Source organism: Pogona vitticeps, chromosome 3, assembly GCF_051106095.1.
Source record: "Pogona vitticeps strain Pit_001003342236 chromosome 3, PviZW2.1, whole genome shotgun sequence".
Lineage (NCBI taxonomy): Eukaryota > Metazoa > Chordata > Lepidosauria > Squamata > Agamidae > Pogona > Pogona vitticeps.
The window spans coordinates 23,285,324-23,311,308 of record NC_135785.1 but is presented as its reverse complement, the minus strand read 5'-3'; the positions used below and the strand labels follow the sequence as shown (position 1 = coordinate 23,311,308).

The 25,985-nt window shown below is 41.0% G+C and overlaps 2 protein-coding genes across 5 annotated transcripts in view; one reads left to right on the top strand and one right to left on the bottom strand.

Moving 5' to 3' along the window:
• The first annotated feature begins 2,820 nt into the window (after positions 1-2,820).
• Positions 2,821-16,183, top strand: LOC110078051 (uncharacterized). 2 transcript variants are annotated; one of them, XM_020791766.3, is made up of 6 exons: positions 2,821-4,162; positions 6,040-6,197; positions 13,795-13,887; positions 13,985-14,026; positions 14,131-14,226; positions 15,765-16,183. In XM_020791766.3, the coding sequence occupies exons 1-6, from the start codon at positions 4,117-4,119 to the stop codon at positions 15,936-15,938; spliced, it is 609 nt and encodes a 202-aa protein (XP_020647425.2). In that variant the 5' UTR covers positions 2,821-4,116; the 3' UTR covers positions 15,939-16,183. The 2 variants fall into 2 exon arrangements, with proteins under 2 accessions (XP_020647425.2, XP_078245175.1); XM_078389049.1 differs by lacking the exon at positions 2,821-4,162 and having other exon boundaries at positions 4,352-6,197.
• A 2,220-nt stretch (positions 16,184-18,403) lies between these two features.
• Positions 18,404-25,985, bottom strand: part of LOC110078071 (NACHT, LRR and PYD domains-containing protein 1a) — a 34,497-nt gene continuing 26,915 nt past the window's right edge. For all 3 annotated transcript variants that reach the window (XR_013542930.1, XM_072996135.2, XM_072996134.2), the window contains 2 exons: positions 25,177-25,449; positions 18,404-22,113 (listed from right to left, as the gene is read on the bottom strand). Coding sequence is in view for 2 of the 3 variants with exons in the window: in XM_072996135.2 (XP_072852236.2) it covers positions 22,094-22,113; positions 25,177-25,449 (293 nt within the window). In the remaining variant the exon portion in view is untranslated. The remainder of the gene's footprint in view (positions 22,114-25,176; positions 25,450-25,985) is intronic.

Sequence of the window (25,985 nt, the reverse complement as noted above, 5' to 3'; positions counted from 1 at the left end):
GCAGCAATGAAATCAGGAAGTGTACTGTGGACTCTTGCAATAGGATAATTTGTTTTATCAATATGAGCCACTACAGCAATTTCAACAGCAGAAATCAACAGGGACAGGTTTTAAAAACTTGAATCAACCTAATTTAGTTCAGTATTCCTGCCCTGTGTAGTTGCATCTAATGGGTCACACAAGCTCTTCTTGGTGGGATTACAATCCCTCTAAAGGCCAGGTTCTCCACCTTGGACCCAAGATTGCTTCTTGAAGGCTAACTGGCTGCTAAACTCAGAAGTGCCTTTGTTCAGCTTCTTCTAGCACACCAGCTGCCCCCCATACAAGTGAATGCAAGTTTCCCCTGGCATCCATGCCTTAATTACGTTTTAATAACACAACAGTAACAAGTAGTTTCTGGTTTCAATTTTAAAAAATCCTATGTACAAAATCCTAATTCTGACTAAGACATGTAACCAAATGGCACTTTTTAAAAACCTACAAAATCAATATAGAAAAATATAGAATGTTCTACCTAAAATTCTATTTTTATTTCAGACAATTCCCATAATATTAAAACAGTCTCTTTTTTTCCCAGGAACTTAACAAGATAATTATAAGATTTATCTGGCAAGGTAAAAAAAACCCCAATAATTAAAATTAAAGCAATGCAAGATGCCAAGCAAAGGGCGGGTTTTGGTCTCCCAGATTGGGTTTTGTACTATAGATCCTGTGTATTAGACTGGATAAAAGAATGTATAACCTTAGAAAATGATAGATTACTCAATTTGGAAGGACATGGTTAGCAGTTCGGCTGGCATGCTTTTCTATGGTACAAAAAAGATAAAGATCAGAAACAGTTCAACCTGCATATGATAAGAAGACCCCTACTGGGGACTTGGAAAAAGATCATCCAACAGATTTACCAAAAAACACCAGTCTCGGCATCGCCTTTACGCAATCCAATCTTATGACGAAAGCAAAACTTCTAAGATACCAAGATTTATTTTAAAAGGTTTGTGAGTTAAGGTCTAAAGAAGAGTTAGAGACACAAAACATCTATATATACAGACTGGTGGTCAAGAGCACAAGTGTAATCTAGGTATAAAAAAGATAAAATAGAAGGTTTTTACCCAGAACAAACAATATTTGACAAACTTCTGCTGGGCTCAAAAGATAAAGTAATTAAGAAAATGCATGATTATTTGTTAGAAATAAAAATGCAAGATGAGATACTCAAAGAATGTATGATTAGGTGGGCACAAAATATAGGACCTAATATTTATATTGATCAATGGTTGCAAATATGGCAAAATAATACTGTATAAAGCTCACAAAATCAGTTAATTTCAAGTAGAATATATATAAGAGGTTTTATAGGTGGCATATGACTCCACAAAAACTATCAAAGATTTATACAGATTTATCAAATGTTTGTTGGAAGTGTGAAGCACATGAGGGAAGTTTTTATCATATGTGGTGGACTTGTAGAGTAGCGAAGCAATTTTGGATAGGTGTACATACTTTGTTACAAAAATATTGCTTTGTAAGTTTCCACTAACCCCAGAACTGTTTCTATTGAGTATTATACCAGACAATATAGATAAGACAAAGAAATACTTAGTTATATACATAGTCACTTCAGCCAGAATTCTTTATGCCAAGAATGGGAAGAAATCTGTGATATCGGAACAAGAGGAACTTATTGAGAAGATACAGAAATGGATATCTTATCAGAAGTGCTGAAGGACTGTCCAATACAAAAGGCAACTGAACAATGGGATTTATTATATAAATGGCTCAAATCACCAGATAGTACTTGAATAATATAGATTAATACTAGGATGTAAATGTAAATTATAACCTGGAGAGCAATCATATGATAGAGAAGCAGAAAGTTGAGTTGATACGACAATATGACTAAATTGGATGGCAGTACATTTTGTGTTCTCCTCCCCCTACTTTTTCCCTTCATATCCCCCCTTTACCTTCTGTATCCCTTACCTTATCGTAATAAAAAAATAATACACTAGCCTGGCCAGGGGAAACACATCTGTTCTAAATCATGCATCTTCCAACACAGATGTGAGAAATATAAATCTTTGTTTCTATTTTAGACTAAATTGGCTTTAAGTCTGAACCTAGACAAACTATTTTCCTCTTAACTATGACCAGTTCAAACAACATGGACTTAAGATAGTCTCATTCATCTCAACATTATTTTTCTGTTCATACTTAGTTGTTTAACTATGGCAGAGCAAGGATACAATCCTTGCCTTGTGCTGCTCTTACCAAAAGCTGCAGCAAAAATATGTCATATGCACACAGGAGTTCCTACTTGCTGCATTCTGTACTAACTACAGCTTCTGCACCAATTTCAAGAGTAGCTTCACATGAAGTCAATTACAGTTGTTTAGCTTTGAAGTTATCACTGCTTGGGTAACTGTGGACAGGCTATGCATGTTGAAGAATAGGTATAGCTGCTGAAACTAGTAACAGGCACTCATTGCTGGTGAGAACACTTGAGCCTCCAGTGACATGTCCACAGACTATATTTGCCTGTCAAACTAGCACCACTCTATCTACAAAAAGTACATTATTTGACTCCTGAAAACAGGAGCTATCCGCAAAAAGACTGAGTTTCAGTTAGTTGCCCTTCAGTTGAGCCCATTGTTGTATCCAGATAATGATACAAGCTTAGATGTATCTGAGAAATAGAATTGGATGTAATCCACATACTGGTGAGACACCTCAACGTCGACCACTTTAGACAGACATTACATGGAACTGAAGAAGGACCATGTGACCTGTAACACCTTACAGCAGAGTTACTAAGGGGCCGTTACACAATTCCCCAATGCTAATGTCCAGAACCAACCTTGGAGGTAGAATCAGAATCACTGAAGTGCAACGTCTCCTACTTTGAATTACATAAACAAAAGAAGCTGAAGAATGATGCATTTTGTTATAGTTATAGTTCTGATACACCTACTACTTCCAGCAACAATAAGGAGACCAACTGGAGACTCTGGAACTATCATAATTTGGTTAAAATAAATGTCGAAAAGATAAAAGACAAGGAAGAGAAGACAAAGAGGACCTTTTATGTCGCTGCTCCCAGATTCTGGAACTCCTTTCCACAGGAGGCCAAGCAAGCAGGAGAAGACCCTTCTCTTCAGGCAGACCTTCCTTAATGACTGACTGTCTTTGATAGTTTATTTATTTATTTATTGTATTTTTTACCCCGCCTGTCTGGTCAGAGGACCACTCATGGCAGCTTCCAGCATGCATAACATTTATATTTTGTTGCTTCTCAATCTGTTTTTTTCTAATGCTTTTACCTAACATTTAAAATATAATATTAATTCTTCTTAAATGTACTTGAATAGCTTGCCGCTTTTACCTTTTAATATTGTGTGTTCTAATGATATAAGCAACCTTGGATCCTTTCTTTTAGGAGAAAGGCCGGTTAAATAAATGAATGAATGAACATACTGTAATCTCAAGTGTAGAGAGGAACATTTCCTGTATTAAATGGGTTTCAGCTCTCATTCACACACTTTCTGGATGAAGCAACAACTAGTCGTCGAGTGTCAGGATCTGTTTCAGGACTTATTTAAAAAGAAATTCCACGAAAATGAACAGAGAAAGGTTTTCCCTTTTTTTTACGCTAGGGATACCGACGTTGGAATTAGTTTTTCCTTTCCTTTCTGTTCTTCTTTTTCTTTTTTAAAGGAAAGAAACCGATTCATAAGAAACGTGCCGTGCAAAATTTCCACACCAAAAGTTAGGAAGATGGTGATCTGACTCATCTGCGGTGGTGTCATTGGAAGGCAGAAAGAGGTGGAGCGAGAGAAGAATATCACACTTCTTGAGATGCGCCAAAACTCGAGAACACCAAAGCTTGGAGTTTCAAAGGAAGAGCAAGAAAGAAAGAAAGAGTGAGAGAGTAAGTGTGTGTGTGTGTGTGTGTGTGTGTGAGAGAGAGAGAGAGAGAGAGAGAGAGAGAGAACGGGAAACCCTAAGTCTCTCGCTTATAAAGTCTTGAGCGGCCCTCGGAGAGCAAGCATAAGCCGTATTGGTACAGAAGAAGGTTGATCAAAGTTGGTGCCTGCCTGTCTTTGAAGAGCCGTCGGGATGCCGAAGCGTAGCGCCTGCACCTCCTCCGCCGTCCTCTCCATGGGTGAGTGATTGTACCTGACGCCTCTCCCCTTACACACGCACACGCCGGGCCAATGAAGCCCGAGATGCGAATAATGAAACTGGAAAGGAAACTGCAGTCAGGTGTCTGGTCTGGCTCCGGACGAGGCGAGACGGGTGTTCTGGAGCCCCGTTTGTCCAATGGTTATAAGGAAAGCATTTGTTTTTATATAGCATCCCCCCGCCCCGTAAAACGGACCGAAAAAGCGACAGGGATCTGAAATGTGCTGCTTTTCGCCCGACAGAAAGTTTGATGCCAGGTTGTTAGCAGAGGATGGAAAAGTTTTCTGTGCGCGCTTTTTTTTTTTTTTTTTTTTTTTTTTTTACTGCACCGCCCAGAACTTTACAGCCGGCACAGTCCAGGTGCTAAGATGGCTAGGAATTCTGGGAGCTGCAGTCTCTAAATGTAACAGAGCTGGGGGATTTGGTGTAACACTCACTTCACTTCTCAAGGAACCCTTTCTCCTCATCCCGCCGGTGTAAGAGACGCAGTGGTGAGAGAAATACAGAGATGGACGAGCAGCAGCCCCTCCTTCAGGGTAAACTGGAAATAAGTGCTGGGAGCCTTTGGCATAAAATTAAACCATAAGTTTTGATCTTGCTTTCACTGATCCCCTATCCTGAAATTTTGAGCTACAGTGTATGAATGAAAGCCTAGAGTCAATGAACTTGTTAGATTTCAAGATACTACAAGTATTGTTATGGCCAGCCTGCCTTTGGAGAGTTGTTGAGATGCCCAGTGGCGCCTGCACCTCCAGCACCATCCCTGCCCTCGGTAAGCCCACACACTCAAATTGCTGTACTGCAGCCAAAACTGTGCTCACAACCTGGGGTTCAATCCCAGGTAGCGGCTCAAGGTTGAGCCTTCTATCCTTCCGGTAAAATGAGTACCCAGTACTCGCTGGAGGGGGGGGGCAATGTGTAGCCTGCATAATTAACTTGTAAACCGCCCAGAGAGTGCTTGAAGCACTGTGGGGTGGTATATAAGCAGCACACTTTGCTTTGCTTTGCTTTGAATGTACCACAAGACACCCTTTTGCCCACCTGATTTTAAGAATTTTTTCAGATCACTGGCTTTGTTTTTTTTTTTTTTAATTTTTGCCAACTTCTTACAAAGACGTCTGGCATGACTAAATGGGTGTGCATTCTCCTTCCAACACTTTGAACAACCATCTTACCTGGGAGAAGGTAAGACAAAAGATAAAAGTAGATCAGAGGAAATATATCTAATAATGATTCTTACTCTCTGAGGCAAGAGTTTTTGTGCTAATGCAATGACTTAATCCAAGTTTTCATAAAAGCGTTGCCCTTTGTGGTACAAGGCTAACATTCTGCTCAGACTTTTAAAGGATAAAGAGATTATCTTGTCCAAGATGAAGGTGAATATCAGACGGCAACTAGTAACAGCGTGTATAAGAAAGGCAGGCCAGGGGACAGAGACCATGCTTGAATCTTTAAAAATTAATAAATTAATTAAAAACTAAGGGATTTATGGAAAGCAATTACCACGTTCCACCACCTGTGAGAACAAGACTTTGCTAAAGGATCCATCTCTGTTTCATTGCCCTTGGGCTCATGAGTAATATACAAATGTTTTCAGTACACAAAAATAAAGGAATCAGAGTTTCACAACAAAGGTATGGACAAAGCTTTTACTATCTTCTGTGACATATTATGCCCTCAGGGAGTTATTCCACCCTTTAATTAACCCAGTTAATTATTTCAGGGTATAATATAATGTGAAAATGATATCTGAAAATTGTCATCACTACCTATTGAGCTCACATGTTGTGTATGATTTGTGCTTTATCATTAAAAAAAATTCTTCCTTCTTATATGTGGTCACTGATTTTGTTTCAGGTTGCTGGCTTCTGGTAACCTTCTGCCTAAACCTACCCAGTTCGTTGTTGGCTCACAGTATCTATACCAGAGGACTAGTAGCCAACGTAAGCAATTGGTGGGAAAGTTCTGAAGACTTGATGGAAGCAGCAGGTGTGGCACTGCAGCAGTTCAACAAGGTATGGCATTCTTCTTTCACAAACTATGACACTGTCTGTATTGGTCAGGACTTAGAGACGTTCCCCACCCTTACCTGCATCTCAGATTAGAACTCTCAGACTCTGCCAGTCAGCACGGCCTCTTTGCCTACTCTAAGACCCAGCTTTTTACAGTTTTTTTTTTCAGGCCGTGGCATCACACTGCACAGGATCCAACTGGCTTTTGGATGTCATAGTACAAAAGGGTAACATTTCTAGTCTCTGCCATTATGACATCAAGAGCATTGTAAAGTGAGAAGCCAATGCCAGTGCCCAGCTAAGTGAAAATGTATCTAGTTTTATGTTATCTTCAACTTTCCCAACAACTGAGTTTCTAAAAAGTCTCTCCAAATAGTCTCCCAGTCTTTTCACTACAGGAAATGTAGATATCACACACACACACACACACACACACACACACACACACACACACACACACACACACACACACACACACACACACACACACACACACACACACACACACACACACACACCCCTATGATGAAAGGGACTAATTTTTTTAACTGCATGAATAATCTAGTCTAGGTCATTTGGGAACAGTTTGGAATTATGAGGCTTAATTAGCTCGCTCCTTCCGTTCACAAGGAACTTTGTTCTGCAGTCCTTCTAGTTGCAATCTAGTCAACCACGTGTTGGTGCTAGATCACTCCATTTTGATCTGTTTGTTCACAATGTGCCCCTCCCCTTCTCACTCTGCTTCTTATCCCTTTGCAGTAACCATCAGTCAGTTGGGAAACAGCCTGCTTCTGTTTGCATTTGGGTGGGAATTAATGATGGGTTTTTGTCCACACAAAGAGGTGGCTTATAGAGTGCCTTGTTTCAGCTCCATATTTCTCCTTTTCAAAAATTAAATATCGATGTGACATAATACTTAAGTGATTCAGTGCAAGAGTGGAAGAATATTTTTTAATTTTTTAAAAAAAAAAATACTTTTTTCATTTCAAAATAGGACAGCAGGTGCCATCTGCAAACATGGCCAGACCATATCCATCCTTACACATCACCACTGGTGCATAGGAAGAACACATACCCAGCCCCACTCTGCAGGAAAACAGTGTTTATTTGGACCAATTCTAATCATTCCAAATGAACAATAGGCTCCAACCCTAGAGGGACAAGTTGGAATGATCTAACAAGAATGTTGTGTATTTGATTTTTTTAAGAGCAATTCCAACTGTCTCAGGAAGGAGCTACAAAGCTGGATAAACCCTTGTGCAGTCAGCCTCTCTTTCTCTCTCCTGACAAGCTCTGCTATTCCTTCAAGAGTCATGGATGGTCTGAAAAAAAAAACTTTCTTTGTTTTAATCTGGAAGAATTGAGACAATAGCCAAAAATGGATGAGCATTTGATATAGATGCTTTTGAATCTTTCACTGTTAGCTGCTACCTCTCTCCTTAGGTCACTGGGTACAGGACCTGCTAGGTTACTGCTTTTATCAGTAGTGGTTAGCTTCAGGCATTCAGTAATAATTCGTTGAGTGCTAATCTACCATTTTGCATGAGCTGAACGATACCACAATGGACTGGCATATTTGCCTGGAGAGTAGCATAGACCCGAGGCTTGTGGTTCTGATTTTTTTGTGTGTGTGTGCCCCAGCTAGTGCCTGAAAAGACTCTGGCAGCCTCGTTGGAAGTCCTTGTATTGACTGATGCACTGATAAGAGTATCTAGCCTGTTGTAGTGAAAACAGTGACAGTGAATCCTTGTTTAGCCATGGAAAACACGTGATGGGGAGCACTAGTAAAACCACTCCTTAATTATCTCACTTACCTCGAAAACTCTTTTTGGTCAGGCGTGACTTGATAGGATATACATTCAATTACTTATTATTTCTAAACTTGTTACACCGTTTATATTGTGCTACCTTGTACATGTCTTTCAATACGGAAGGAGGAGAGACGTTACTGTATCAAGCAGCAGGGCAATATTGCACGTTTAATAAGGATTAGAAGAAAGGAATTATTAAGAGCTTGTTCCCCATCTTGTCTTCCGTCATGCGACTCCCGGGCCCCAAAGGACGGAGGACTGAACTCCGGTAGTTCAGAGGGGGATGGCTAGGAAAGAGAGAGCGCAACTCCCTCACTCGCTTCAGGGAACCCCCTCGCCTTCCCCTTCCTTCTCGCAACCGCCCCTGTGGAGCTGTGGGCGGGAGAGGCTGGAGGCCGGTGACCTAACTTTTCCCGCCCACCAACCTCCCGAAAGGCTGCCTGCGGAGCTCGCCCTGGGCGCCTGGCTTTCGTTTTCTGGCTTGCTGAAGTTTGAACCGAGAGGGAAGCAGAGGGGACGTGAATAACAAGCGCCCCGACTCTGGAGAAAACGAATTCCCCCCCCCCTTTTTTTCCCCCGCGTTCCGGTCCTCCCAGAGACCGGACATGGGGGGGGCACTAGTACTACCCGCGGTCCCCGGTAGGAGTCGCTGCTGCCTCACGCGTTAAATGGGGTACCGGACTTAAGAGGGTTGGTGTCTCCGAGCCTCGTCCCTTGCACTCCCTTGTTTCGTCCCTCGGTCCTGACCGAGAGGAGGGGGCAGCGCCTCTAATTCCCACAGATATCCATACCTGTTCCTTCTGGGAAATACTGGAAACAGCTCTTTTTTCAAGCTTCCGAGCCGTCCAATTTTCTTGCCCGGTCTGGGCGAACGGGGCTGGAATTGTGGGCAAATAGCGAGGCTCTCTCCACTCGCCGCCGCCCCGCCCCCCCCCCGGCCCGGCAGTTTTGGCGCGTCCCCGCTCGCATTGTGAGTGGGGAAAGCGTGGCGAGGGGGCAGGAACGAATCCCCTGGGGGGAATGAAAATGCACAGGTGGATGGCTCAGGACTGTCCTGTGTCTGGCATCTTTGGAAAACCATCCAGCGGGCAGAGAACGAAGTTCAGATACTGGGAGAGCGTGACCACGTTCTCTGACTCCAGCATTTATTTATTTTTCTGGAGGCTGCCTTCCTCTAGGTGTGTTTATTAAGCAAGAGAAGCGCCGGTCACCTCTCTCAGCAGCTTTAGGGTGTCTGAGAGGGGGGAAAAACCACTCTTAAATTTGTTGCTCTTGCGTTTTTAGTTCCTCAAAGAGGCGCTGGAGGGATTTTTCAGACTCCTGCTGCCAAAACTGCTCATATAGATTTTGATACTGTGTGCGTCCGTTTGGACACTGCGTTGAGTATTGGCTTTGAGTGGTAAAGTGACCTGTTTATTCTAAAGAACCATAGTATTTAATGCATATCTTGGAAACACTGCTTTTTTATTTTTTTATTTTTTTATTTTTTTTTTATTTTTTTATTTTTTGAACTGTGGCCCTCCAGAATCCCCCACTAGCATGGCTGTCATGCTGGCTGGGGATTTTGGATGGTGACAATCCCAAATAACATTTCCAGGCTCTAATGGGCTTACTTTCAAATAAAGGTGTACACAGAATTGCAATCCTTATCATTTTCAACAACATTTGTACTTTAAAAAACGGAACCAATCAAAAATAAAATATTTAGCTCTATAGATAAGCTACAAAATGTGTGAAGAAGATCTTCCCTGCTAGCATGTGTCAGAAGTAAGTTATGGGCTCAAATTATTTGAAAAGAAATCTCCCTTTGCCCCTTTTTTTCATCCCCTTCTGATGCTGATCTTATAAGCCTTTATCTTATTCCTTGCCATCGTATTTGAAACCTAAGGGGAAAAAATGATGACTCAAAAGTTACCTCTAGAAACAGAGAGTTCTCTACATTTCTCTTATCACTGGGTTTCCTTTTCTGTGTTACCAACAGCTCTCCTTTGTAGTAAGGTGAACCAGAATAGTGTGCATGGTAAACGGATACAATCCTCATTATGAGTAAGACCTGTGACACAGTGTTGCAGTGTGGAGTGTTCCTCTTCAGAATTTCAGCTTCTCCACTCCATTCTGTTCCTGTTTCTTTGTCTTCTTCTGTGATCTGCGAGTCAGCATTGCATGCACACAGAGCAGGTTTCATTCTGTGCTGTTTTGAGTAGGTTCCCAATCCTTACCTTATCTTAGGGGGTTTCCTGGAAGTCCACCCTTTTTTTTTTTCAATTATTGCAAATGTTGGGTTTTCCTCAAAACCCATTCATACCACCTCCTTTTATATGGATGGCGTTTGGGGTACATATTGTCATTTGGGCTTCATAACAGCACAGGAAGCCGGTATTAACAAAATATAAATGATAATTTATTGACTGGGTGACATCAAGGGTCAGGGGGTGGCTTGGATCTGTGAATGGTTCTTCATAGATAAAATATCACAAACAGAGCTTTCATATGCTCTTGAATTCAGTGTTTTTCAATGGAATCATGTCAAGTGCAGTGATTTCAAACAAGTCAAACCATCCCTTTAAATGTATTGCTGTGACAAGTGAAAGGTTGCAGGGGTGGGTTGGAACATGCATATAAATGCAGTTACATGTACATAGATTTAGTGCCTGGGATCAAAAACTAAAGGTTAACCCACAGCCTGTAGAGAAAAACTTGAGTTTTGAAGAAAGATTTGGAAGAATGTGAGAGAGATATGAGGGAGGGAAAGTCACAAAGAGAGTTTTATAGGATTAAGAAGGAAGAGAAGGAGGCATGGTCACAGAGAGCACAGAAGGAGAAAGCAAGCAGTGTGGGCTGAGCATAGAACTCTGTAGAAAGCACCAGTGGGGATTTACAAAGAGATGCCACATAATATGTATGGTTTTGGTATGTTTTTGGTGGCAGTGTTCAGCTCCTTTCCTTTCTACCTTCAGATGTCAGGTGAATATGTGGTTATTTCAATCACCTTTTGACTTGCTCGGTAGCATATCTATTTGGGTTATCAGTTTTGGTGTTGTTGCTTTTATTTTTCAATTTTGGTTTAAAATTGCTTTTGTGTTATTCATTTCAGTTTGCTTGAAAACCTGCATGGGTAGAAATACCATATCCTTTTATATTATTCCATATAAAAGGATACCATGTTTCAATAAATACCTGTAAAAGGAAAAATGGAAATCAAAGCAAGTTTTTATCCTGATTCAGCAGGGTCTTCAAAGGATATGGGAGCCGCGTTTGCAAAAGACAGTAAGCAAGCTTGTAGTTTGCTGCATTCTGGCTTATCCTCACAAGCCATATGTTTACCTGAACAGCTAAAAATCTTAGTTACAAACCATGTTTGATATTTTCTTTCAAACTCTGGATCATTTAAACCCTGGCTTCTTGTTACATCTGAATTTGGAACTAAAGTATGTTTATCATAAATCATGGTTTAATACAGAGGAGTGGAATCTCTAGCTACTAGATCTTATCTGTCCTTATGTAGGGTTGGAATTTAGCACCTAGGAAGCTCCTTGCCAACCCAACACTTAGTGAAGGCTTGCCACCAAGGAAGGAAAAGAGGCCACCATATTCCCTGATATAATCCTGCCTCTAGAGAGCTTTGGATAGTGGATTTTACCAACAAGTCATTCCATCTCGACCCTGCCTTAGCATGAGATATAAACATAGCCAAGAGGATAGGTTGAGAGAAATATCTTCTATTCGGACCAGAGCATAGTGAGATGGTTGTAAGGTACTGTATTTATACAGAAATATCAGAAAAGCTGTTGAAAAGGCAGGATTGAATGGATATTGATGAGCAGGGCTTGAAAAATGCACTCGTCTGTGACGAGTGAAAAATGCTGCTTGACGAGCCACAGCTCCCTCCCTCCCTGTTTCCTTACCCTCCACCCATCTCTCTTTCTCTTTCTAATCCTGCAGTCTTCCCCTCCCATTGGAAAAGGAAAACAGCCCACTTCTTGTGAGAAGAGAGTTCAAGCAGCACATAGAGATATAGCTCTGCAGGAAAATTTAAAGTAGTCCCATGCTGGAGAATATGAAGATTCCCTGCTCCCAGTTTCAACCAAACGAGGAGGGAATAGTGGCTCCTTAAGAGGCCAGGCACTTTTGCTTTCAGTTTTATTAAAGTTTGCAGTTATTACAGTCAGTGAGTCCCAAACTCAATAAATTGCAAGGCTATAGTACGGTCATGCTGACTGGTGAAATTTTTGACTGGTGAGACATTCTAAAAAATTTTCAAGCTCTGTTGATGAATCTGATGAGGGTGTATGTCAGAACCTGGAAAAATGACTTTAATAGCACTTATCATTCAGTGTTATTTTTCCAACCTCTGCTTGTCGTCCCTATCCAGGTAGTGCAAAAAGCAGGGGGATCTGATGAGAAAGTGTGCATAGACAGAACAGTAAAGAGACAAGAACAGATCTCTGATAAACCTACAGAGCAAAAACAGATGAATAGTTGTAATTCAATGAACAATTTGACAGGAGAGAACTGCTGAAATTTCCTACTGGTGTAATAAATGGAAAATTCAATCAGGAGAAGGTCTCACCTGTGTCAAGCTGGGCTTTTAGGAACTCTTCTTGGATTCTGTGGCCCCTTGTTGAACAAGGAAAGCCTTTGGCTATGTGCAAACAAGGATACAACACAAACAGATGCATCCATGACCCACTTCAAATGTGCCAGGAGCTATAGACCCCTGTCAAGATCAGCTGCACTACATCACACTGGGTATGTAGGGTCAGGATCCTATGTCATTTCCAGAATCCCTGGATTGGGAGAGGTTTGGGTTCAGCACAGTCCCAGCTCACTTAGTGTCAACTCAACCAGCTTCCACCATCTTGGCTAGTTAAGACTGCACCGTAAATGAGATCATCATTATGTTAATGTAGTGTGGTTTTTTTCCTGCTGAGGCGCATTGTCTGGCCATTCACTTGTTGCCAACATGGAAATGAACTTGCCTTTTCATTCTCAAAGCAGCCTTCCATAATACATTGAAACAGTTACCATTTTATGTAGCTCATACAAAGTTCCTGTTATTCAAAAAAGAATAACTGATTCAAGGTGATTTAAGCTTCCACCTTCAAAGTGTAGCAGGACTGGGGAATACGTAATGCTTCCTTCCCCAACACCAATGTTGCTGATTGCATCTCTTATCATCCTTCAACATTTTCTATATTGCCTAAGGCTGATGGGCATTGCAATCCAGCAACATCTGGAGTTGTACACCTTACATTACTGTATTGGATTACAGAGTGAGAATCAACCCATTTTGATTCCACATGAAATGTTTTGTGTGATCTGCTTCAGAGACCTCAACATATGCAGATGGGGCAGAAACAGAAGCACACTGTACCTCTGTTTCCCACATTTTCCTATAGTATTCCAAGTTTAGCACATATGCAACCTGTCACAGTGCTATATGCACGTTTCTAGATGTGGAGACCAAAACTGAGTGACCTGATGGCAGTGCAAGGTCAGCTTGTAAATTAACAAACAAGAGAGGAGAAAGAAGAAAGAGTCTGGCAAAATGTTAGGAAGAACAACCTTCGGAACACGGCCAAAGAGCCCGAAAAAAACACAACAACCATCAGAGAAGAAAGTGTCACTCACTTGTTCTTTCTCTGCACTTGATCTAAGCCATTCTGCGCTCCTTGAATAACTGACAGTAGCCACAGCCAAGAAGTAATAATTGAGCATCACAGTCCCTCATCTATTTAGCATTAACACTACTGGTATTCCCTTAATGTATGATCTTTTCATCTGTACAGAAAGGATTTCAATGTATTTTGCACAATATTCCCACTGAAAATCCTAAGAATGAAGAGAAGATCGGGAAAGCATGTATGGCAGGAAAATCAATGGTATGACAATATATTTTTTTAAGAAAGCTATTAGTATTTCCAACATATAAATGTGTAACAGAAATTAATGTCTCCCTTCTGGAATCTTTGATTTCAGCCTGGCTCCTGTTCTTCAGAAGAAAACAACACTGTTGATGAGGTAAATCACTATCCTTAGATAGTTGCAAGTGTATTTCTCATTTATTTTGTGCTTCCTTTCCAGCATCCCTCCATGTGTTTAAATCAGTGTTGTATATCTTGCAGGCTGCCTGTATAAATACCATCTATAACATTTTGAATACCTATGCAGCGGAAATCAATGACCCAGATCTTTCGAATGCTATCTACCATATGATGAAGGTACATAGCTTTCTTTAAAAGAAACCATTACACTGGATTTGAATATTTTCTATATTTTTACAAGTTATTTGCATTTAAAAAAAACACAAATTAGCAACAACAATTCAATGCATCACAAGCTGGATACTTCATTCATATGCATGCGCCTCATATTCCAAGTGCCAGCAAGTGTCCCAAAGTTTTTATATTCTCAGAGTCATGAATCTAAATTGTTACTGTTTCCCCCAAATCTTGTCTGGTGGAGTCCAAAATACAAGCCCAAGAGCTGAAAAGGGTAAACCTTTAAAACTGTGGAATGAAATGGAAATATACTACATAATCCACATTACAAAGTTTTGCCCTCCCAATATTCCCTTTATAAATACATTGAAATCTCTTGCTAGATAAAGACGATTAAGGCCTAAATTCCTGCTTCCTTGAGAACTACAACCCCATTTCTTTTCAACTTTGCCTTCCCAAAACAAAATCAGAAAGCACAAGCATTTGCTTTGAAAATTTCCTTCCCCACTAAACCAAACAAGTTAGTTTATAGAGATTATATATGCATGCACACATACCCCACTCCCATGTCCATATCTATACACTCCAGGTAGGGAGGGAAGGGAACATACGTATGAACCAGCATAAACCAAGGTTCGTGACTATCTCTAATGGGTAACATTAATATTTCCTTTACTTTTCATATTAGAAAGGGTCCCTGGAGATAGACCTCTGGAACCAATAGAAGGGGCAGCAGGCCATCACCACCTCATTCTTGAAAAACAACTGCTTTGTAATCTTGATTTGAACTGAAATCCAGATTGCACAGGACAACTTCTGTCAAAGTTCAGGAACCTTCACAGATGCTAAGCAATATAATTTCCAAGAACACTATACAGAGTTATAGCTTGAGAATGTCCAAAAGATAACCCTAAAGTGGACATAAGGAAATTAACACGACTACTAGCATTTCTGGAAAGCTCCATAAAACACTGTTAACCTTTCAGAAAAGCTGCATGTTTTCAGTGTGGTTTGGATTCTGGCTTAAAATAAACTGACCTTTTGGTTTTTGTCAGTAACATCAGGACACACACACACACACACACACCATTATGGTTGCATAATGTTTAATTAGGGGCAATTTGCTGCCACAGTTTGCACAATTATGTTTACGCTAGCTTATATCCCCAGAATAATTGTGGTGAATAATAGTTGGCGGTACTGTAGGGTAGAATCCAAAACCTGTGGCCCTGTCCCTCCTCCCAGCATCCTCCTAGACAGGGATGAAGAGGGAGAAAGAAAAAAAGAGATATTCCTGTCCATATTTTGCATCTAGTCTCACTATCCTCTGACCAACTCTGCTGCCAGCCTGCGCATGCTAACAGATTCCGCCGCCCCCTCCAATCAAAGAGGCACATAGAAAAGGCATGAGGTGTTTGGGCTTTTAAATGTTTTGCTATTGCAATCATAGAAACAATTTAAACATGGTAAACTGTAAGGCATTAAGTTTCATTGTGAGTATAAATTTGCATTCATCTTTTTCTTCACATTTTCGTCAGACTTTGAAACCTGAAAAACCCAAGATCTCAGAGCAACGGCTCTCCTCACCACAGGACATATTAAATGAAAGTTTTGAAATGGACATGAAGCAATGCAAGCTTTTGCTAGCTTTCCAACAGCTTGCTGAGACCATCCACAGATGCTTTAGCTACCAGATGTCACTTGAAATGTAAATCTGAAGCTGAAAGAAATATTACTTGACATTCCTCATGCTGACTACTGTTTTTAGAAATAAGCTTTCAAGTGCAGGAATACTCCTGCTTTGGGATATTGCTAATCCTGAACATGTATTTTAGTTAAATATTTATTTATTGATATGTAAGTACTAAATGGAATAATTTATGAGTAATTTATATAATATATATTATTAACTTCACTTGTTTGTATTTATGGCCCAATAAATTATTATTCAGCAACACTTCGTTTTCTTTGTCACTTAATTGAACGTAATTATAGTTGGAAATGTGCCCAGAATGTATTTCTATTTTCTGGCATTTTGCCAACAGGACCCGAACTTTTATAAAGACATTTGATAAAAAAGGAAATAGTTAGAAGTTTTGGGCATAAGGAGAGTTACAAAAGAGTGAAGCACATTTGCGTAGCGCACATCAAACCTGAACATTCATTAACTTTAACATTATAAACCATTACTTTTAAAACAAGCAGGAGGAAAAACTGATGCTTCTGATATTTCAAAAGTAGCATTTGAAAAGTAACATTTTAATGTAACATTCAGAACTATTTTCAAAGTCTGCTTGCCCTTGTGTTTAATGCAAAATATTAATGACTGAAATGCTGTTGTGTAGTGTAATAAGTGGCACTAGAGTAGGCCCATTAAACCAATGGATTTGGTGAGTCAACTCTTCCATGCATTCCAGTGAGTAAAATGGGCCTACTCGAGTTGTGATTTGCTACACTAAAGTGAGTCATAACTAGAGTAGGCCCATTGAATCAATGGAAATTATTCAGGATTTACCAGACTGCCTCTGATTCAATGGGCTTATTCTAATTCAATTTACTATACAGTATTAGGCAACAAAATTTCAGTCAGTGTATTATTTCCAAACTTTGACCCAGATAAAATATTACCAGCTCAACAAAGTCTGCAGGATTCATTAGTATTTTTAAAAATTAATTTAATTATTTAATTGATAAAATTTATTTTCAAGAATCCTCTTTGCAATTGACTGAGAAGTATTTGACTGGATGTGCTGACTCTTACTATCATTTTTTAAAAGTATTTTGAGTTATTCTAAAGTTAGTGCTCTTTTTAATTGGTTTATATTCCATCTAGCTTCAAAACTGGGACCCAAGGCCATTAACAGTGTGCTACTTTGTTGTTGTTCTTCTTCTTTAGTTATTAAGTTGTGTCCAACTCTTCATGACCCAATGGACCAGAGTACACCAGGCCCTCCTGTCTCCCACTGCCTCCCGGAGTTGGGTCAAATTCATGTTGGTCGCTTCAATGACACTGTCCAACCATCTCTTTACTTTACTTTTACTTTTATTAGATTTTTACCCCGACCCCCTAGACAAAGTCTACTTGGGGCGACTGTCATCCCCTTCTCCTCTTGCCTTCACACTTTCCCAACATCAGGGTCTTTTCCAGGGAGTCTTCTCTTCTCACGAGATGGCCAAAGTATTGGCGCCTCAACTTCCGTATCTGTCCTTCCAGTGAGCACTCAGGGATGATTTCCTTCAAAATGGATAGGTTTTGTTCTCCTTGCAGTCCAGGGGACTCTCAAGAGTCTACTCCAGCACCTCAACTCAAAAGCATCAATTTTTTGGCAGTCAGTTTTCTTTATGGTCGAGCTCTCACTTCCATGCATCGCTCATGGAAAAATCATAGCTTTGACTATGCGGACCTTTGTCGGCAAGGACGTGTTGGCGCTGCGGGTTAAACCGCAGAAGACTCTGTGCTGTCAGGTCTGTAGATCTTCAGCTGTAAGATCGAATCCACGTGACAGAGTGAGCTCCAGCATGCAAATGTGAGTAGATAAATAGGTGGGAAGGTAACAGTGTTCTGTGTCTACGTCGCACTGGCCATGCGACCATGAAAGATTGTTTTCAGACAAATGCTGGCTCTATCGCTTGGAAATGGGAATGGGCACCGCCCCCTAGAGTCGAACACGACTGGACAAAAATTGTCAAGGGGAACCTTTACCTTTAACTTTACCTTACCTTTGTCGGCAAGGTGATGTCTCTGGTTTTTAAGACGCTGTCTAGGTTTGTCATCGCTTTCCTCCCAAGAAGCAGGTGTCTTTTAATTTCATGGCTGCTGTCACCATCTGCAGTGGTCATGGAGCCCAAGAAAGTAAAATCTGCCACTGCCTCCAGATCTTGCATGCAAACGGAGGACATAGGGTCAGAAACCCTGGTCCAGTTTCAAAACTCAGAAAAGGAGGGGGCACACAGGCCACCCACTTCCACCACGACTGTAGTACTGCTTCCACGTGCAATCACTGGTTAAAGAAAACGATGCTCTGTGGAGACAGACTCCTCCCTGCATACCTGCGTTGCTGCTCCCATGTAAATGGACTGTGCCCCCAGAGGAACCAGTGGAAAAATCACTGAGACTCAGTATCTCCAACATATACAGTATTCTTATTGGTTAAGTAATTACAAAGATGTCAGCAAGTGAGCTTAAATTTTTATTTAATTGGAATGATTATTGTCTTTTATTATACTAAATTACACAACAAAGTAAAATTTTATTGTGGTGCTTCCACTGAAGCCAGGATGCTGCTCACTGTCCTGCCCAGAGGCACAATTCCTCCATCAGTCTATTCTCTGATGTTAAACAGAAGGATGATATGTGGATGCTTCCTTAACAGGGAGGCACACAGGATTTACAGTTCCCCATATCCTCCAGCACAGTTAATGACCCACAGAAGAGTTTTCTCCAGGGTAACAAGCTAGTCTGTGCCAGTCATGCACCTTGTAACTTCCTTATCCCTGCCACCCGCTGATCAGCTACACGAAAATGCCTACCAGGAAAAGGGACAAGGCTCAAGTCCATTCCTCCTGGGGCTTGGGAGGCCTTCACTCCTGAAGAACAGCAGGAGACTGCCAGAGTGTGATGACTCAGGGGCTGCTAGCCAGCCTCACCTCCCACCCCTTCCAAGGGCATGCAAGTAGCGTCAAGTCCCCTGCAGGGCAACAAGGCCAGGCATGTTTTCCATCACCCGCCATGGCCCTCTCAAAAGCCTCCACTGCATGCAGCTGCTACTTCCCCATGACCCCTTCAGACACCCTATCTCAGCCCCTACAGAGTCCAGAGCTGGACTCCCTATCCCTGGTATTGATAGACTGAGCTGCCGGCATCAAAGGGGAAGGCAAGTCACTCACACTCACATGCATGCACACACACACTCTCTCTCTAAAGCTAACGTTTCTCTTGGATACTTCTAACTACTAAGATGCTAGGGAGGTATAATGCCTATGCTGAAGACCTTTGTTATGCTGAGGAGTGGACATGGGGATGAATATAAAAATGAACCAGGATATTTAACAAATATCCCTGATTTGTCAGATATTCATTGTTTTGTATTCTAGAGACATCAAACAAATATGAAGCAACGAATATAACCCTTTTATATTTGTCCCTTCTTTCCCTATCTGCTTATGCCCCCGCTGGTCAGCCGTTCCTTGGGGGCATAAGCAGAGAGGGGTTTTCCCTTTGGGCAGCTTACTAAAGCCTGCCTGAAGGGAATCCCACTCCTGGGTCTGGGGGATGGCTTGGTTCCCCTTTCCTCCTCTTCCTATGCCCGTCTGGCAAAGGAAGAGGAGGGAAGGGATCAAAGCAGGATCAAAGCGATCCCCCAGCCCCACTGCCTTGGCAAAGGCAGCGGGGCTGCAGAATGGCTTGGGTCCCACTTTCCTCCTCTTCCTCCTGCAGGGGTATAGGAAGAAGAGGAAAGGGATCAAAGCAATCCCCTAGGCGTGCTGTCTTTGCAATAATAATAATAATAATAATAATAATAATAATAATAATAATAATAATAATAATAATGATGATGATGATGATGATGATGATGATGATGATGATGATGATGACGACGACGACGACGACCCAACAAATGGACAAATTGATTTGTGGTTTGTCGGGCCACGTGGGGACAATTCATGGGTCATCAAGTTTGGCGCATCATCCCCATCTCTACTGAAGAGTATTCGTGTGATTATATATCTATAGGTTAGTAAAGGTTGGTTGGGGAAAGTATCAACTGCTAGAAAATTTCCCATGGGAAAGAACAAGTTGTTCACCCCAGATGGGCAGAAGCTCAAAAACTAGCTATCGGGCAATAAAGATATCAAGTCTGGACATGTCAAAAATGTATGAACACTAAGACCCCTGGTCCTGTTATCATTTTTGCCAATTGAGGTGCTCTGCTACCCCTATAACATCAGGCAATGTGGCACACACTGTTCTCTTTTCCAGCACTTTGCCAACTGCTGCCTGCTTCTAGCATCTGCTGCTACAAGGGGAAAATGTTATTTTTGTACATACACATGTTTAATGCCTATTAAACAGCAATAACAAATGACTTAACACAAAGTACAATCAGTGTATTTAAATGAACATAGTCACTGTGCATTCAGTTCTGTACAAGGAAGTGTAACAAAAATGTATAACATATAGAGACAAGGTGTAAACGCCACATGGATTCCAAAGCTGCCTGTTGTATCAATGCTACATCCTAAAAAGCAATGAAAAGGACTACTCTGGCTTTTTAAAAAGTGTTTCTGAATTATCCCTGAAAATCTGAAACTTCACTCCAAATAACTCTGTATACTTTAAAAATTAAAGGATGGTGAATTTGGGGTCAAATAAATCCAATATTAGTAGATAGCTCTTGGAAACTGGTACAGATCAGGGCTGTAGTTCCACATAATCATTTCTTTTTAAAAGTGCAGGAGGTAGAACTGAGAGCAGAATCTCTACTTCAAAATTTCACTTTTTTTAATAAGAAAGGACATTTATAGCAAATCTACCCATTTTGGCCATGAACATGTGTTCAAAGGTCTGTGAATTGTATCTGTTAATCATGTGGAGATATCAGAACATATCCTGTACTTCAAGCTTCAATGATCTGCATTGCTCTTTACCACCAACATCCCCATATAAGCCAAACTATACAAATTAAAACAGGTAAGCAGTAATCACACAGATTCAAGTAACTATACAATACTATTGGAATCTGGGTTTCCTTGATCCATAGTTTGAGTAGCTTGACATGGTGGAAAAGCAGGGACAGGACATTACAGTGCATTAGACAGTATTTTGCTAAGTCCTCTCCCCAGTTAAAAGAAAACAAAATATCTTAAGCCATGTCACTTGTGCATGTCATTTCACAGACTGAGAGCAGAGCTAAGGAAATGCCCAACATTCTCTTTTGTTGCATATTGCAGAAGACCTGGACTGATCATGTTGTCCATTTGGTAGTTTTTGTCTGCAAATAGGCAACCCAGCACCATACAGTGATGGATCAGCACCATGCGGCACTAGATCGCCCATTTGTGGTGGTGGAGGAGGAGCAAGAGGTGGCAGGAACAGGTAGGGAGGTGACAGGGCAGTGAGAAGGGGGTGGAGGCAGGTGGGGGTGCGATTAGTGTGCCACCAGTTCATGGTTCATTTTTTAAAAAAATTGGAGTGGGTGATCAGCCAAGTTGCAAAACAGGCAAGCCTGTGATCCTGCCAGAGACTGGTGGAACAGCTAAAGAGGAGGAGGAGAGGAGCATGCGCCGGCTGGTGAGTGGGGATCCAGCCGGGGAGGAAGGGGGAGGGAACACACAGCACCTGTGTTGCCATACATACAAACGGACATGAACCTCCAAACCAAGGTCCATGCCCATCTCTAATCTACATACATGGAAAGCAGAAAAATGCATTCACAGTTGTGTTTGATTTACAGTTACTATTGTGTGTATTCACTGGAAAAACTAAAAGCTCAGCTCATCCAAACTAACATAAAATAATGTAATGTAAAAAGTCCTGAGAACATATTGGAAAAGCATAGGCTCTCTACGTGAAGTTGAAAGTTTTATGAAAGCTGAAGTTCCATCAGGACAGCATGGCAAGACGTCATTGGGAAAAAAGCAGCAAGTGGCTAAAAGCATCTACAGGCATCCACAGCTCCAATTGCTTCCGTTCTTCCCCAAAGTATATTTTGCCCTGAGTGTTCTGCAAGCAGTCGATCGTTTTCTCTTTGCAGAAACTCTTCAGTTTCTATCTGTTTGATGTTTACAACAAAATCACCTTTCAATCATTTGAAAAATTTGCACTCCTGATGTATTCCTTTATCTGAAAAGCATTTTCTCCAAGAGCTCATGTCTGCTCTAAAAAACCTGAGGGGGGAAAAGACAAAAAGGCTTTAGGATTTTAGAGGTACTTAGAACCTATGTGTGGCATAGTAAATATATAGAATGTGTTGGGAACAAGATATGATAACCAAGGTTCCAGTCTTACAATTTCACAGATAATCAAACAAACAGGGCCAAATTTAGGTCCATATGGGAAGAGGCAACTCTCCATTGCCCACTGAGGTTACCACAGAGATCAGACAAAGAAAACCAGTTTGTTTCACTGCTTTTTAATTTGTATGTTAATGACAATCTAGGATACCTTTCAAGTTCTTTCTTGTTAAGATCAAGGAGACAACTTTCAGTTTTACTTCATGCAGAAGATATTGGTCTTTTGTTGGTTACTTACCAATGGCTTTAAGAAAGTTTGCCTACTAGTACCAGCAATAGTCATCCTTGATTAATTATGGTAAGCCAGAGGGTTTGGACAATAATCTAAACTGCTCTTCGCCAACCACATGCTCAAGTCTTGGAGACAGTTCAGAATAAATTTCATATTTTCTTTAAGCTCAGCTTCTTTTAAGGACCGAGGCACTGGTGAAGACTGATATAAGAGCAATGTCTAATAAGAGTAGTCTCATATGCCAGTTTTTGGCTCCCCACACTGTATTTACAAGAGCTACCCAAAAGCAGGATTGACCCCATAAAGGAGTTTGCCTTGTGTTTGCAAGAACTAAGCAGTGCTGTTCAAGATAGGACATTTTTGTGGTCACACATTCAGAGAGTGATTATGAATTGGAAGCAACCTGAGGGCTCGTAACAGCAATGACTTGAAAGCAAGTTTTCAACAAGGTGCCCACGACAGTCTGTTTCACATACGTCACACACAGAGGGAGAGGGAAAGAAAGTACTGCAGAATCTTTAAGACTAGCATATTTATTTCTGTGTGAGCTTTCATGGATTACCACAGGCACATTCATCAGTGTGAGTTTTCATAAATCCATTTAACGGCTCCAGGGTTTTTGCAGGCTAAGACTGCCTTCAAATAAAGGACTTAGGCCTCCAGGATATGTTTAAGGCAGGAGGATTTCTCCAAGGTCCCACTTTTGGTTCTCACTTTGATTTGGGGTGGGGTGGGAGTGGAATCAGTCTCTCAGGAGAGCCTGCTAGATTACAAAGTTTGTCACAGGGGCTGTATGATTTAGCTAAGGAGAAAAGCTGCATTTATGGGCTCGGGGAACATAATGATTTGTATAATGACATTCCTTGATGACCTTCTGGTAAATAAACTCCCTTACTGGCTCACTGTGATACCAGTCTTCACAAACCAGATTACCGTGTGTGGCCAATCACACTATTCCAAACTTTGACAAGTAATAATTGGACAAGTAATTATGTCCCAGCCTCACCTATTCCACAACATTCTTCTTAAAATGAGGTCCACATCAGACTTAAACCCTCTTCAGGCGTTGTTGAAACTACCACGGAACCAAGGTCATGCAAAACAGCCTTACTCCTGGCACAAGATGTCAACCAGTCCTGCCCCAACGTGCACATATTCAGCATGAACCAGTTTTCACTGTAAGAAGGGATTCTTCACTTGTGCAGCTATATGAATGAAGCCCTCCATGCAAGCTGGGAACTTTGAAAGGGCAGAGAACCAGCTAGCAGAAGCTATTGTACATGCAACTGTATGCATGGTCTTTGAGGCAGGACAACGTAACATGCATCATTTTGTGGGAAAGGGCTGCTCAGCACAGTCCTCTTTGCATGATAGGGTTTATGGCTTTAGAAATGTGTTAAACAGTCAGTGGTTTCTAACCTTGGGAAACCCAGGTGTTCTTCGACTATAGTTCCCAGATGCCTTCAACACCAGTTGTGCTGGCCAGGGTTTCTACAAGTTGCAGTTCAAGAACACCTGGACTACCAAAGGTTAGGAAACAGTGTCTTAAAAATGATAAAGTAGCAGTGAACTCGTGACAATGATTGCTTGAAATACCAAAATGGGTCACAGAGTAGGTAAAAGGATCTCTGTTGTTGACTTGGATGAATTGCATAAACAAGGAGGCCTAAAGAACAAGGAGTGGAGGAAACATGCCTGAGAAAGGAAATCTGGTGACGGCTGCAATGTAACAAGTCAGTTTTGATATTATGATTTTTTTTCCTTAGCTGCAATTCCAGTACTGAAGCAATGGCACTAACTTTAGTAGAAACTATTTATTAATGTGCTGTCATGTCACTTCCAACTTCTGTGAACTCTAAGAGAGTCTTTTTTTCCCAAGGGGCAATTTACCACTGCTATCCTACATTGAGTTTCCATGGAAGAGCAGAGATTTTAACCCAGGTCTCTAGACAAGCTTTAGCCTTCACAACAAAGATGGATTAAATGAGGAGAACATTTGAAATATCCATTAATGAAATCAGACACCAATAAGTAACTAAGAGACTGAAAGAGAGAACAGGCAAGTTTTATGAAGGAAAATAACTATTTCTAAGAACTGCAAGAGGCGTTTTTCTGCTCTGTATATTTGAAAACCATGTAGACACATGGCTCAGCTACAACATAGGTTCCTCCTGCTCGGCCCCAGACTTCTAATGTGTTTGCAGCAGGGTCAAAGTCCAAATAGGTGTTGCCTCACCATACAACTCCAGAGTGAGGAGTCCCCCAGCTTGAACCACCAGAACTGTTACATATCCAGGCATCATGCAAGAAAGGCAGCAGTAGTGCTGTTGCAATCCCATACCAATGAAGTAATCCAAGAACTTAATAATATCCCACACGAGATATAGACAAACAGGATAAACTTGGATCACAGAAACATACATTTGCTTCCAGCAATTGCAAAACGTCCTCAGATTCTGGGAAAAGTTAAACTAGTACTGATAATTAATAATCACTGGATGCCCCAAACATCATTTCTTTAGCATGCACAAAATCTAAGTCCCAGTTTTTCCAGGTTTGCTCCAGGCCATTAAAATGTACATGAATTTTCAGGACAGTAAGCATACTTTTAAACTAAAGACAGTTTTCCCACACTTAAAAAATATGTCCTTCACTCTAAGTGTCTTAAACATCATAAAGAAAATATAAACAGAAATGATATCTACCTCTAAGAATTTCTAGCACTTCATGAGATGCGTCATATTTTAGACACTCATATAAACTTTTGGCGGTTCCATTATTCTGTTCAGAATCCCTCCATTTCCGCAACATCATGCATTTATACATATTAACATCTTCTTCCTTTGCTGCAATCTGCTCAATGTCTTCAACAGACAACCTGAGACACTGAATGCCGATTACTTTCCAGTCTTTGCCCATCTTCTTTGCAAGAATCATCAGCTGCTGATCTGTTAACACCGATTTTGTTTTAATCCCATCTGAAAGCACAGAAATACAAAGCTGAAACATACTTTGTTTGTTTGTTTTCAGTAAGCTAAACATGAACTGTGCAGCCGCAAGAAATTTTTACTAACATATATTTCAATTACTATGGAAGCTGAAAGGGCATTAATATTCACATGGAATATTCCTTCCTGTCTAGTCTGGAGGCAGGGCAAGTCACCTACATTCTAGGGATGTATTCTCTCGTACCCTCCTCCCTGCTTCTCTGACCATGCTGAAAAAAAAAAGGCACGAATTCTAAAGACAATGAGAACACCAATATAGCAACATATAGGCATGCCAGAAAGCAACACAAATCATATCCATATAAGGCAGGAGGCAGAACTCAGGAAGTTATGCTGAAATATATCCTTGTTTCTACAGTCCAGAAGAAGAATAAGCCAAATGTCTGAGAAAGGACATCCTCTAAATTTCCTTGTGACAATTCCTCTTTCAGGCCCCCAAGAAATGTAAAAGAGCATTTCATTCACAATAGCCATCAGAATATAACACAGTAGTATTTGTGAGAGAG